General features: G+C 40.3%; 1 protein-coding gene across 1 annotated transcript in view; it reads right to left on the bottom strand.

Annotated features, from left to right (window-relative positions):
* Positions 1–15,814, bottom strand: part of adcy1a (adenylate cyclase 1a) — a 196,422-nt gene that overhangs the window by 31,075 nt on the left and 149,533 nt on the right. Inside the window, exons 13-14 of the mRNA XM_061883768.1 lie at positions 10,673–10,929; positions 7,929–8,055 (exon numbers count right to left, since the gene is read on the bottom strand). Coding sequence (XP_061739752.1) covers positions 7,929–8,055; positions 10,673–10,929 — 384 coding nt within the window. The remainder of the gene's footprint in view (positions 1–7,928; positions 8,056–10,672; positions 10,930–15,814) is intronic.

The following is a 15,814-nucleotide window of genomic DNA, read 5'->3' as shown; positions in this document are numbered from 1 at the left end:
TTCCACCTCATATGTGCCCGTAAGTAAAAACGTCAAATGTATCTGTAAAAAAAACAATGCTTGCAGTGCCACAGGCGTAGATGTAATTGCGTATTACCTCCACTAGATGGCAGCAGTGGCTTTCATTTTTAACACTGGTTAACGTCCATAGGCGCAAATAAAGTGACATTAATTCCCCACACAACTGTGATGTGAGCACACATACAAACCGTCATGATAGGGTTTCTAGAACACTAATTCTGAATATCCCTAGTTTTCTGTAACCGTCACAGATGACAAATTTAAGCAGACATACGATGAAAACCGAACACAATTAAATGTGTGATTTTTTTTTATGCATTACTGTACATCCCCACAATGACCTGTAAAAATCATTTTCATGAATCAAAATATAATATGGGTGGAAACAAGCCAGTATGCAAAAGGGGGTCGGAAACTATGGGCATTTGAATATTCAGCAAATGTTGATCAGACATGAACTAATTACAGCTCTCCCGTCCAAAGGCAAAACCTCGTAACTCACTTCGAGCTGATTTTGAGAAAAGAAAGGAAAACCAATCTATCTTGATGCTGTCTTACAAAGATCTACAAAGTCATCAAACGTATAGATGTTTTCTTGAGCTTTCATTTTCTTGCCCATTGAGCCGTGGATTGAATCTGCTCTCATGAACGTGCGCCCTTTCTCCAGATATCAGTAGAAGCATTTAAGTCTCACCTTAAAACTCATCTGTATACTCTAGCCTTTAAATAGACCTCCTTTTTAGACCAGTTGATCTGCCGCTTCTTTTCTTTCTCCTATGTCCCCCCCTCCCTTGTGGAGGGGGTCCGGTCCGATGACCATGGGTGAAGTACTGGCTGTCCAGAGTCGAGACCCAGGATGGACCGCTCGTCGGGACCCAGGATGGACCGCTCGCCTGTATCGGTTGGGGACATCTCTACGCTGCTGATCCGTCTCCGCTTGAGATGGTTTCCTGTGGACGGGACTCTCGCTGCTGTCTTGGATCCGCTTGAACTGAACTCTCGCGGCTGTGTTGGAGCCACTATGGATTGAACTTTCACAGTATCATGTTAGACCCGCTCGACATCCATTGCTTTCGGTCCCCTAGAGGGGGGGGGGGTTGCCCACATCTGAGGTCCTCTCCAAGGTTTCTCATAGTCAGCATTGTCACTGGCGTCCCACTGGATGTGAATTCTCCCTGCCCACTGGGTGTGAGTTTTCCTTGCCCTTTTGTGGGTTCTTCCGAGGATGTTGTAGTCGTAATGATTTGTGCAGTCCTTTGAGACATTTGTGATTTGGGGCTATATAAATAAACATTGATTGATTGATTGATATTTTATCACAATCTCAGGTGGGCCCCATTCTGCGTTTGCACATTGGGCAAGAGCCGTGTACAGCGTCCCGTTTTTATTTTGACCTCCACAGTTATCAGCCCAAAAGAGTATGCAAAGTGAAGAATCAAGAACAATACATTTAATGAAGGTGCTTGCAACGTCCTTGGCCAATCTTCCAAATATCCCCTGGTGCCATAACATCACATAATCAGGTTGACCGTCGGCCCCCATTCCTGCAAATGTCTCATTAAAGACAATAAGGCGACTGACAAAGAAGCTCCGATTGGTCCCTTGAGATACTAGGTTTTCCTGTTGTATATACGCGGTTATGTGGTAGTTGCTAGGTCCTGCCATGCGGGTAACAGCTTACTTACGGAAAAAATTACAATATCGCATACACTAATGTAAAGCATATCACCTAGGAACTCCAAAATTATTATCATTTCAGTTTTGACCAAAATTGAGTTACTGGGTTTTGCCTTTGGATGGGAGAGCTAGTGTTGGCCTGATACCAATATTTTGGTAACGGTACCAACATTATTTTGATACTTTTCGGTACTTTGATATTTTTCTAAATAAAGGGGATCACAAAAAATGGCATTTAGCTTTATTTTAACAAACAATCTTAGGGCACATTAAACATGTTTCTTATTGCAAGTTTGTCCTCAAATAACTTGTCTTAGTATTGAGTAAGCTAACAAAGGCTCCTAAGTAGTTTGCGGATAATCCTTAATAATCTTATCCTTAATAATCAAAATGATTAAGGATAAGTGGTAGAAAATTAATTACTAAAGGGGAACATTATCACCAGACCTATGTAAGCGTCAATATATACCTTGATGTTGCAGAAAAAAGGCCATATATTTTTTTAACCGATTTCCGAACTCTAAATGGGTGAATTTTGGCGAATTAAACACCTTTCTGTTTATCCCTCTATGAGCGACGACGTCAGAACGTGACGTCACATCGGTACTCAACGCCATTTTCCCCTACCACATCACACGCATCGAGTCAAATCAGCTCTGTTATTTTCCGATTTTTCGACTATTTTCCGGTACCTTGGAGACATCATGCCTCGTCGGTGTGTTGTCGGAGGGTGTAACAACACGATCAGGGACGGATTTACGTAGAATGTGCATCGATTAGCACGGCATGCTAATCGATGCCAACATGCTATTTAGGCTAGCTGTGTGTACATATTGCATCGTTATGTCTCATTTGTAGCTATATTTGCATCCAGCCTCTCCCTCCACCCACATTTAATGCCAAACAAACCAATACCAGTCGACGGATTAAAGTTGCTCCAGTGTCAAGAGATGCGAATGTCCCTCGTTTGGTTTTTACCGGCGATGCTATGACAGAGATGGCACAGAGATGGCAAGAATGTCTGGATATCCTGCGACACTCAAAGCAGATGCATTCCCAAGGATAAAGTCAACGAAATCACAAAGGTGAGTTTTGTTGATGTTATTGACTTATGTGCTAATCAGACATATCTGGTCGCGGCATGACTGCCAACTAATCGATGATAACATTCTATTTAGGCTACCTGTATGTACATTTGAAACTATATTTACATCAAGCGTTTCCTTCCACCCACATTTAATGCCAAACAAACACTTACCAATTGACTGATTTAAGTTGATCCCGTGTCAATGCGAAAGTCTTGATCGGTTGGTCCGCACATTTTGCCGGCGATGCTAACGCAGACATGCATGGCCGAATAGCGTCAATAGCTATTCGCTCAATAGCTTCAGTTTCTTCTTCAATTTCGTTTTCGCTATCTGCCTCCACACTCCGACCATCTGTTTCAATACATGCGTAATCTGTTGAATCGCTTAAGCCGCTGAAATCCGAGTCTGAATCCGAGCTAATGTCGCTATATCTTGCTGTGCTATTCGCCATTGTTTGTTTTGGAATCGCTATGTGACGTCACAGGGAAATGGACAGTGGCTTTGCAGATAGCGAAAATCAGGCACTTTAAAGCTTTTTTTAAGGATGTTCTGGGACGGGTAACATTTTGAAAAAAACTTCGAAAAATAAAATAAGCCACTGGGAACTGATTTTTATTGGTTTTAACCCTTCTGAAATTGTGATAATGTTCCCCTTTAATCTACTTGTTAATTTACTGTTGATATCTGCTTACTTTATATTTTAACATCTTCTATCTACACTTCTGTTAAAATGTAATAATCATTTATTCTTCTGTTGTTTGATACTGCACATTAATTTTGGATTATACCACAAATTTGGGTATCAATCCGATACCAAGTAGTTAGAGGATCATACATTGGTCATATTCAAAGTCCTCGTGTGTCCAGGGACATATTTCCTGAGTTTGTAAAAAATAAAAAACGATAGAAGATTTTTTGTTATGCCATAGCAGTATCGACTAGGTACGGTCCTGTACTTGGTATCATTACAATGGATATTAGGTGTAGATCCACCAATGGTGTTTGTTTACATTGTGACGCCGGTGAGCCACGGTGTGCCGTGAAGCATACTTAGCTATTCCTCGTTCTGCAGGGATAATACTTTTAAGAAATTAACTTTATTTGTCGCCATGGAGGCGAGGATTAGTGATTTAGAAGTAGCTTCAACACTGCGGACTGCGGCTGAACGTTAGCCGCTAGCTAGCTAGCCCTGTCTTAAAGCACTTTTTCCGTTGGGAGTTTCGGTGTTATGACTTAAATGCTAAATGGGTTATACTTGTATAGCGCTTTTCTACCTTTTAAGGTACTCAAAGTGCTTTGACATTATTTCCACATTCACCCATTCACACACTGATGGCGGGAGCTGCCATGCAAGGCCCTAACCACGACCCATCAGGAGCAAGGGTGAAGTGTCTTGCTCAGGGACAAAACGGACGTGACTTGGTTGGTAGAAGCTGGGGATCAAACCAGGAACCCTCAGATTGCTGGCACGGCCATTCTCCCAACTGCGCCACGCCGTCCCCCGACTTCACCTATATCGTTAGTTTTTAAGCCAAAATGCGTCTGTTCTCCCTTTTCTGTCTCCACACTGAGTCTGCTTGTAAGTACTCTGTGAGTGTGCGCTGCCGAACATGCTCGTCTGCTCGTAAATCCAGCATTGACACAACATGACGATGGGAGGGGTAAAGTACCGAATATGATTCATTAGTATCGCGGTACTATACCGTACAACCCTAATTACATCATCTAGTCATGAATTTTCTACCCCTCATCCAACTGGCCAGCTGTCAATCACAGGGCTTATAGAAAAACAACCGCTCACGCCCACATTTACACCTATGGGAACATTAAAGTATCCAATTAACCGAGGTTGCAAATTTTGTGACTGCGGGGAAGGTACCACATTACCCAGAGAACATTTAAGGGACGAGGAGTAAAGATACGAACTCCAACTAAAGATGTGGTTCTTAAACGTTTTTCACCGGTATCACCTCAGAAAAAGTGGGCTCTCCAACTACCACATAATGACCAACATTAGAATACATAGAATAGTAGGCCTAAGTATTCATTAGAAACAAAGCAAAGGTGTCATTTAACAAATATATGTAACTGTGTGTGGGGGGGTGGCCTGCAGGCCTGCAGCGAAGCGGGGTGTGCCAGGACTGGCCTCGAAGTCAGCGACAGGTGCATAGATTGCCCACCTGAGCCTTGTTATCTAATCTTCTGTCGCTCTGTATAAGCAGCAACTAGGAGGAGAGATGGTTCGGAAGCTGGATCAAGAGCATGAGCGAGAGCGAGAGCACAGACAGGTAGAAGAAGAATGACAAACAGACAACTGCTGAAAAGCAACCTGGGGACATTGTAATCCTGAATCGGACTCTCATGTCGGTGATTGGTGGTCTGAAGAACCCAGTGGTAGGGAACTTCCACAGTAATAATTTAGCCACTGTAACATTACACACCGTTTGAACAGTGACACTGTGTTTGAATAGAGGAGAATAAAACACTGTACTTTAATCAAGTGAATGTTTGGCATATTTGTCTGGCATACCACTTATCATTCGACTTAAAAACCTCCTTGCTGTGCAGCAATCAGGATTACCCCTGACTTCCACAGGACGCGTCACAGCTGCGTTGTGTAACTGCCAGTCCGGCGGACTAATTTCTGTTTTTATTCAAGTCAGTGTGTCCGTTTCCACAGCCTGCGGTACCGTACGCCACACCACGGGGTTTCCGTTACGGATCCATGCGTTAAATATAGGCAAAGCTTCTTTTTTTTGACGTTCGCTGCAACACTATTCAGATAAAAGTCGCTTGAGTTGGACAGGAAGTCATGCACAAACACAAAAATAGATGATCCGGTTTACTTTCAAAATAAAATAGTCCGTCTTCAAGGTGGATGGTATTTTGTACACTTTGAAACGTCCTAAAGGGCCGGGACGCACATGAAGTCAACGTGTCAAAGGTTTTCATACCTAATGCTGATTCTGGAGGCACAAAGGCAATTAACTATAAACATGAAACAAAAACTTGCACTGTGGCATAAATAACAAGAAAACTTACTGTGACAAGGGTATGAGAAAAGCAGCATGGATATCATGGGTTCAGGAGGAGATGTTGCCAGACTGACTAACTGGTAACTGTGGCTTAAATAATGAACATGATAAGTGTAAACAGGTGTGAGACGAGACAGGTGAACTGATTGGTCGTCATGGTGACAAAACGGAGTGAAAAAAAAAAGGAACGTTAAAGAGTCCCAAGGTCACCTGGTATTCCTAGTCAGTCTCCCATCCAAGTACTAACCAGACCAGACACTGCTTAGCTTTGAGAACAAACGAGATTGGGGATGCTCGGGGTAGAATGGCCATACAAACTCATGATCAGAGATGACAGATGAAAACTAATGAGTTGGCATGGTAACAAGACAAACAAGTTAATGCAAAACAGAACTAAATGTCCAAAAAACTAAACCGAACATGACCAAAACAAAACATGATCCATAGGTCTGACAGGTCCAGCTTTTGCCGCTATTACAGCTTCAACTCCTCTGGGAAGGCTGTCCACAAGGTTGCGGAGTGTGTTTATAGGAATTTTCAACTATCCTTCCAAAAGCGCATTGGTGAGGCCTGGCTCTCACTCTCCACTGTAATTCATCCCAAAGGTGTTACGGGGTTAAGGTCAAGACTCTGTGCAGGCCAGTCAAGTTCATCCACACCAGACTCTGTCATCCATGCCTTTATGGACCTGGCTTTTTGCACTGGTGCACAGTCATGCTGGAAGAAGAAGGGGCTTGCTCCAAACTGTTCCCACAAGGTTGGGAGCATGGACTTGTCCAAAATGTTTTGCTAACCTGGAGCATTCAAAGTTCTTTTCACTGGAACTAAGGGGCCAGGCCCACTCCGGAAAAACAATCCCACACCATAATTCCTCCTCCACCAAACTTCACTAAACACAGTGCAAATGTAGCATTCTCCTGACAACCTCTACACCCAGACTCGTCCATCAGACTGATCAGATGGAAACGCGTGATTCCTCACTCCAGAGAAGGCGTCTCCACTGCTCTAAAGTCCAGTGGCCACGTGCTTTACACCACTGCAATTCATGCTTTGCATTGGACTTGGTGATGTATGGCTTAGATGCAGCTGCTCGGCCATGGAAAACCATTCCATGAAGCTCTCTGCGTACTGTACGTGGGCTAATTGGAAGGTAACATGGAATTTGGAGCTCTGTAGCAAATGATTGTGCAGAAAGTGGGTGACCTCTTTGCGTAATGGGCTTCGGCATCCGCTGACCTCTCTCTGCCAGTTTACGTGGCCTACCACTTCGTGGCTGAGTTGCTGTTGTTCCCAAACTCTTCCATTTTATTATAACACAGCCGACAGTTGACTTTGGAATATTTAGGAGCGAGGAAATTTCACGACTGGATTTGTCGCACAGGTGGCATCCTATGAGAGTTCCACGCTGGAAATCACTGCACTCCTGAGACCGGCCCATTCATTCATAAATATTTATAGAAACCGTCTCCTTGCCTAAGTGCTTGATTGTATACACCTGTGGCCGGGCCAAGGGATTAGGACACCTGCTTCTGATCATTTGGATGGGAGGCCAAATACTTTTGCGGTATAGCTCGGTTGGTAGAGTGGCCGTGCCATCAACTTGAGGGTTGCAGGTTCGATTCCCGCTTCAGCCATCCTAGTCACTGCCGTTGTGTCCTTGGGCAAGACACTTTACCCACCTGCTCCCAGTGCCACACACACTGGTTCAAATGCAACTTAGATATTGTGTTTCACTATGTAAAGTGCTTTGAGTCACTTGAGAAAAGCGCTATATAAATATAATTCACTTCACTATATAAATATAATTCACAATATAGTGTATCTCTGTGAGTTTCCCAAGAAACATGTGCTTTTACTTTAATCCATGACTGCGCACCAGTGCACAAAGCAAGGTCCATCAATGATTGACAGAGTCTGGTGTGGATGAACTTGACTGGCCTGCACAGAGTCCTGACCTGAACCCACTCCTTGCGAAAGGATTGTGTACATCTGAAAGAATCAATCCTAATGCCATTTTACAACCGTTCAAACCAGGAATTGTATCTAATCTGCAACTCAACTGCTTAGAGACGGTCCTAATATTTAGTTTCAAGCAAAACAGACTTACCTGTGTTGCCCACAGATAATCCAGGCGTAGCTTCAAGTCCAGCTGTCTTGAGTGGAGAACCAGAGCACCAGAAAACAGCAATACAGCCAACACAGGATCATATCCTCGGGTGTGTAAAAACCCACCACTGAAAGACAGGCAAACATGACCTTTCTAAATAAAATATGCTTACACTTTGCTGGAGTTATTGTGAATTGAAGTTGTGGTTATTGTCAAAAAGAAAATATTACCATCCCATATTAGATTACAGTGGAAAGGACACCTTAGAACATGGGTGTCACACTCGTTTTCATTGATATGAATAATGAATATGTATGTATGTATATATATATATATATATATATATATATATATATATATATATATATATATATATATGGTGGCAGAGGGGTTAGAGCGTCTGCCTCACAATACGAAGTTCCTGCAGTCCTGGGTTCAAATCCAGGCTCGGGATCTTTCTGTGTGGAGTTTGCATGTTCTCCCCGTGAATGCGTGGGTTCCCTCCGGGTACTCCGGCTTCCTCCCACTTCCAAAGACATGCACCTGGGGATAGGTTAATTGGCAACACCAAATTGGCCCTAGTGTGTGAATGTGAGTGTGAATGTTGTCTGTCTATCTGTGTGGGCCCTGCGACGAGGTGGCGACTTGTCCAGGGTGTACCCTGCCTTCCGCCCGATTGTAGCTGAGATAGGCGCCAGCGCCCCCCGCGACCCCGAAAGGGAATAAGCGGTAGAAAATGGATGGATGGATGGATATATATATATATATATATATATATATATATATACACATATATATATATATATATATATATATATATATATATATATATATATATATATATATATATATATATATATATATATAATACATTGGGGTTGGCATAGCTCGGTTGGTAGCGCGGCCGTGCCAGCAACTTGAGGGTTGCAAGTTTGACCATAGTCACTGCCGTTGTGTCCTTTGGCAAGACACTTTACCCACCTGCTCCCAGTGCCACCCACACTGGTTTAAATGTAACTTATATATTGGGTTTCACTATGTAAAAGTCACTAGAGAAAACCGCTATATAAATACAATTAATTTATTAACGATGTATATTTTTTACATAAACTGCAAAAAAAATCTTAAAATTTTACTTTAAAAACCTGTAGCTCCGTCACCAGAATTTTATAGTTAAAGCAGAGTTTTGTTTTTTTTATATTATTTTTTTTTATAAATGTAAAGAAATGGAAAAACAATGCCACTGCTTTTAGAAGTAAAATTCATGCAAGAGTAAAATATTGTTACCTCAATTTTTTTGTTTTTTGTTTTTTTTGTTAGTTTTTTTATGTTTTAGTGTCTTATTGTATATGGAAAAAAACAGTATCAAAGCTGATTTTACAGTAAAAAACTCAGTCGGCGGAATTTAACCGTAAAATCTATTATCAATTTTACATTTACAATTTGATTGATAATTTGTTTTGATAGCATTAGTGAAGCAGATATTTAAGTACAGTATATATTTATAATTTAACAAAAGATACTTTTGGAATAAATGCTAATATAATATTTTGATTTTGATAATATTGAATTTTAAAACATATGCATTTGCATGCAGTACATGATTTTTAATGTCAAAAAGGCAATAAGCATGTTTAGTAAGAAGAGATGAATCATTTTATTAACGCATTTTATTTCTAGGCTTTCGCGGGCCACATAAAATACTGTGGTGGGCTAGATTTGAGTTTGAAACCTGTACATTAGATCAATAACCTAAAGTACCCTTTCATTTATGGATGTATAATAATAAAATGAATCAGAAATGGACATATACAGTAGTCAAGGAAAGAAAAGTAGCTTAGAAATGGATTATGAACCTATAAAAACCCACCAATTTCGGCTTAAAAAAAATATATGGTTGTTACCACAGACCAGAGTCAGAATCTGAACTCATTAATATTGATACTGTTTGTTATGATCCGCTACCCGGATCATTCCATATTCTTGTTTTGTTCCAGTTTTGTATCACACTCTGTTGTTTGACTTCCTTAGTTCCTGTTTGTTTGGTTAGTATGGTTGCTTATTTGTTTCACCTGTCCCTTGCTTTCGACACACACCTGTTTTTGCTGATTACGGCCTTATTTAAGCCTGCACTTTGTGTTCATTCTGTCTTGGATCCTAATTTGCTTTCATGCAACAAGTGACGACTGCTGTCTATGTTTAAACTTGCTAGCTTTCGCAATACGCCTTATTTATCCCTAGCTCTCATGCTAGTTGTTTTTGTTTTCCCTTTTTGTGCCTTTGTGCCAAGTGTAAGTCTTTATGTTTGTTTCCCTAGCTCCCATGCTAGCGCCTTTTGTTTGCCTTTTCTGCCTAGCACAAGTGTGTTTGTTCTTAGCCTGTTTTTGAGTTAAATAAATCTCTGTTTCTTACCATACGTTGTGTTCTTGCCCGATCACATCCACGGAAGAACAAATCCGGCATTACTATGCCCAGCAAACATCACACTGTTGTTGATATCATTCTTTTTTATTTGACTACTTTTGGATTGTTTTGTGTCATGTTTGTGTGTCCTCTTAATTGCTCTGTTGATTGCTATTTCTGAGGGAACTGTCCTGAAGGAATCAATAAAGTACTATCTATCTATCTATCTATCTATCTATCTATCTATCTATCTATCTATCTATTCTGAATGTTTTGGAATTGAGTCAGGCAAGTCAAAAGCAGGCTAAAACAGGGCTGTTTGGGACTAGCTTTACTCTTACCCGACAGCTTGGCGATAACCGCTGGTCTCCATGATGACGGTGTAGGTGACGGACAGGATGAGGAGCAGGAGGATCTTTGGAAGTGAAGACACTCTGAGGTAAGGGACAATAGTGAGTGTGCCAGCTAGACAAGACAATAGCGCATATGCCATATTTGGGACGGCTCTATCTGCAGCTGCAGTGTTGGGGGGTTCTCCACCAAACCCGTCTGATTGGCTGGAGTTTGATCTAAGTCGCCCCCATGGCATAAATACTACCTAGAAGAATGGAAGAACAAAAAATGTGTCAGTCTGATAGCTCATCACCAGGTAATCCACAATGAACACCAAGATTGGTTATGTTTAATATACAAAACCCAAAACCAGTGAAATTGGCACGTTTTGTAAATAAAAAATAAAAACAGAATACAATGATTTTCAAATCTTTTTCAACTTATATTCAATTGAATAGACTGCAAAGACAAGATATTTAATGTTCGAACTGAGATACTTAATTTTTTGGGGGCAAAAAATCATTATCTTAAAATTTAATTGCAGCAACATATTGCAAAACAGTTGGCACAGGAGCATTTTTACCACTGTGTTACATGGCCTTTCCTTTTAACAACACTCGGTAAACGTTTAGGAACTGAGGAGACCAATTTTTAAAGCTTTTCAGGTGGAATTAATTTTCATTCTTGCTTGATGTACAGCTTAAGTTGTTCAACAGTCCAGGGTCTTTGTTGTGGTATTTTAGGCTTCATATTGCCCCACACCTTTTCAATGGGAGACAGGTCTGGAATACAGACGGGCCAGTCTAGTACTCGCACTCTTTTACTATGAAGCCACGCTGTTGTAACACGTGGCTTGGCATTTTCTGGCTGAAATAAGCAGGGGCGTCCATGATCACATTGCTTGGATGGCAACATATTTTGCTCCAAAACCTGTATGTACCTTTCAGCATTAATGGTGCCTTCACAGATGTGTAAGTTACCCATGCCTTGGGCACTAATACACCCCCATACCATCACAGATGGCTTTTCAACTTTGCGCCTATAACAATCCAGATGGTTCTTTTCCTGATTGGTCAAGAGGAAACCGATGTCCACAGTTTCCAAAAACAATTTGAAATGTGGACTCGTCAGACCACAGAACACTTTTCCACTTTGCTTTAGTCCATCTTAGATGAGCTCGGGCCCAGCGCAGTGGGCAGTGTTTCTGGGTGTTGTTGATAAATAGCTTTCGCTTTGCATAGTGGAGTTTTAACTTGCAATTACAGATGTAGCCACAAACTGTAGTCTCAGACAGTGGCCTTTTGAAGTGTTCCTGAGCCCATGTGGTGACATCCTTTACACACTGATGCAGTACTGCCTGATTTCTAAAGATTCTCTGAACCTTTTGATGATATTACGTAATATAGATGGTGGATCCCCTATATTTTTTGCAAAAGCTTGTTGAAAAATATTGTACTTCTACTGTTCATCAATTTGCTAACGCATCTGTTTACAAAGTAGTGACCCTCGCCCCATCCTTGATTATGAATGAATGAGCATTTCATGGAAGCTGCTTTTGTACCCAATCATGGCATCCACCTGTTCCCAATTAGCCTGTTCACCTGTGGGATGTTCCAAATAAGTGTTTGATGAGCATCCCTCAACTTGCTCAGTCTTTTTTTGCATGTTGCAGGCATCAAATTCTAAATAAGCTAATATTTGGAAAAAAATTAAGTTTTACAGTTCGAACGTTAAGTATCTTGTTTTTGCAGTCTAGTAAATTGCATATAAGTTGAAAATGATTCGCAAATTATTGTATTTTGTTTTTATTTACGATTTACACAATGAACCAACTTCACTGGTTTTGGGGTTTGTACTTGGTACAACAAATACCATTACCCAAAAAATGAAATACAATGAAAAAGATGAAATATTATTTTTAGTTTACAACAGGAATATGTTAACTTTTCCACCCAGGGCCACATACAACATTCCCCACATATCAACGTATTATTATTCATTGTGGCACACTTGCTAGCATTAAATTAGCCAAGTACAAGATTGTCATTTTTGCACCTTAAAAGGGAACTGCATATTTTTTGGGATTTTCCCTGTAATTCACAATCCTTATGAGAGACACAAACACATGTATTTTTCATTGTAACTCGTAAATAAACGTGAATAAAAGTCTTCTTAAAAAAACAGCTTTGATACGATTTTTTTGTGCCAAAAAAGCTGAAATTAATTGATTATTGCTTTGGTGACCAAAACCAAACAAGTGTAATATTTAATACTATATTTAACCTAAAATTAATTTGTTTTATATTTGGATTGTGCAAAAAATTAGATCCTTAGATAAAAAAACTTACACAATAAAAACATTTTGGACACTACTCGTTTAAGTTAGGTTTTATGTTTGTTGTAATGAAAGTAAAACAATTCAAACAATAAACAGTAACATTTTAAACAGTGAAATATTATTTTGTCTTTAATAAATTACAATTCCTTATCGCCTGAAATGCAGCATTAATTGCACCAGCTTGTAGCCTTGTTTACCAGCTAAACTGAACAATGCCACACTACTCTTGTCCACTTGTCCATTTACGTATTTGAACAAACCGGAGACTTCATTGATGCATTTGTTTACAGAAAAAGACATACGATGCAAGACACACTTCTTGTCTCTCACCTGATTTGCATCGGGAGAGAAAATTGAACGCCTCTGCACCAAAACAAAGGGTCTGTACCGAAAAATCTGATTGCCGATACAAGTACTCTGAAACCTCGATTTACGAACGTCTCTATCTGCGAACCTTTTTTGCCTATGACCCTTTAGACTCAGCCTAAAGTGTGTGCAAACAATGTCTCAGTGTACGAACGCTTCATTCGTTTATTCATTCATTAATTTTGAGTGATGCTGAAAGCCATATGGGGGCTGCCTTTTTAATGACATCACTTCCTGTTAGGGTTGTACGGTATACCGGTATTAGTATAGTACCGCGATACTAATGAATCATATTCGGTACTATACCGCCTCTTAAATATACTATATATATATATATATATATATGTAGGTGTGGGAAAAATCACAAGACTACTTCATCTCTACAGAACTGTTTCATGAGGGGTTCCCTCAATCATCAGGAGATTTTAATGGAAGCATTCACATACAATGGTTTATATAGGGCACAGAGTGGGTGGGTACAGGCAGGCGTAGGGTGTGGTGATTGGCTCATGTGTTACCTAGGAGGTGTTTCCGTCTGTGGCGGCATGTTGAAATGATTTCACTGCGCTTGTTGAGGGATGATAGATCTGGATGATATATAATAAACAGTTTCTCTTTTAAGCATAGGTTACATCTTTTATTACCACTGTTGTAAGGTGTGCTGGATGCAAGAATTTGCAATGTTATTGAATATTCAACATTATTGTCTTTGAGGTTCCAAATGTGTTTGCTGAGTTCTGTAGAATTCCGCAAAGTCTGGTTTCTAAAGGAGGCGTTGTGATTATTCCATCTTGTTTTGAACGCTCCTTCGGTTAATCCTACGTACGTGTCGGATGTGTTAATGTACTTGCGTGTTACCTTTGCTTGGTAAACGACTGATGTCTGTAAGCACCCCCCGTTGAGAGGGCAATAAGGGTTTTTGCGACAGTTACATTCCTTATTGGTTTCAGAGTCGTTTAGTCTGGGGGTAGACAGTCCTTTTGCAATATATATATATATATATATATATATATATATATATATATATATATATATATATATATATATATATATATATATATATATATATATATATATATACATACATACATTATAGGCAATGTGTGCGTTTTTTATTTTTTAATTAGGGACTTTTGTCGAAGCTCGAACCAATTGTTAAGGTTTACATTGTTTCTGATGGGGAACATACGAACCACGTTTAAAAACCAAATAAGTCCTAAATTGAAGTTCCACTGTACTGGTACACACACCCCTGTTGACCGCAGAGAGAATGTGCAAACTCCACAGAACGATGGCGGAACCTGGATTTCCTGACATGCTAATATGTCAAAATTCTGTTTTTAAATGAATAGACTCTATGTCAAAAAACATAATACAGTAGCTAAAGTATGACATTATCTTGTGGAGCTTGCATTTTTTGATACTGGTAATTATTCTTATGTGCGGCTATTGTCAACTTAACTGCCTTGAAAGAAACTTGAATTTTCCCGTATTCATCGAGGCATGCTAGCGTTAAATTAGCCAAGGACAAGATGGTCATTTTTGCACTTTAAAAGGGAATTGCATTTTTAATTTTTTTTTGCCTGTAATTCACAATCCTTATGAGAGACAAGAACACGTATATCTTTTTCATTCTAACCAGCCAATAAAAGTTAAAAAAAGGCTTCTTTCAATAGAGCCAATTGGAGCTATCACGCACTTGACGGCGCGTCGTCGCCAAGTCGTGACATTGCTGGTAAAACGCCCAGAGGTGCAGGTTAGGTAACGCACGGAAAAAACAATGTGGACATAGAAAAGGAAGAATGGACGCACTTTGGCTTAAAAACTAATGATAAAGTCAAAGCTATAAACACGGAAGTGCCGTTGTTGCGCTTGTTAGCCGTTAGGTAGCTCGCGGCTAACATCCATCCGCAGTCGGTAGTGTTTTAGCTACTTCTAAATTACTAATCCTCATCTTTATGGAAACACATAAACCATACTTGCCAACCTTGAGACCTCCAATTTCGGGAGGTGGGGGGCGTGGTCGGGGCGGGGGCATGGTTAAGAGGAGATATATATATATATATATATACATATATATATATATATATATATATATATAAGAAATAGTTGAATTTTAGACGGCACCTATCAAATACACAGTAATAAAAACACAGTTGTTCTACTAACTGTACTGTGCTTGCTGGTTACAAAAACAACAACAACAACACTTACCTTTCACTATTTGAGTAACGTCACTTCCGAGTTTCCAGAAGATGGCGCCAGTATGTGCTTTGTCCTGCCGTCTCTCACTGTCAGCTCTGTTCGTTTTTGTGTTGTTTGCGTCTATTTTCGTCAGCTCACTGCTTGAGTATGACCGCCAAACAGTTGGATCTTTGCCCCTTTCCCAGTCAGCTTTTTCACCTGGCCGGATTCCTGCCTTCCTTTCCTGCCTCGTGGCTCCTCT

This window comes from Nerophis ophidion, linkage group LG22, assembly GCF_033978795.1.
Source record: "Nerophis ophidion isolate RoL-2023_Sa linkage group LG22, RoL_Noph_v1.0, whole genome shotgun sequence".
Taxonomy (NCBI): Eukaryota; Metazoa; Chordata; class Actinopteri; order Syngnathiformes; family Syngnathidae; genus Nerophis; species Nerophis ophidion.
This window is presented reverse-complemented; position numbering and strand designations above follow the sequence as displayed.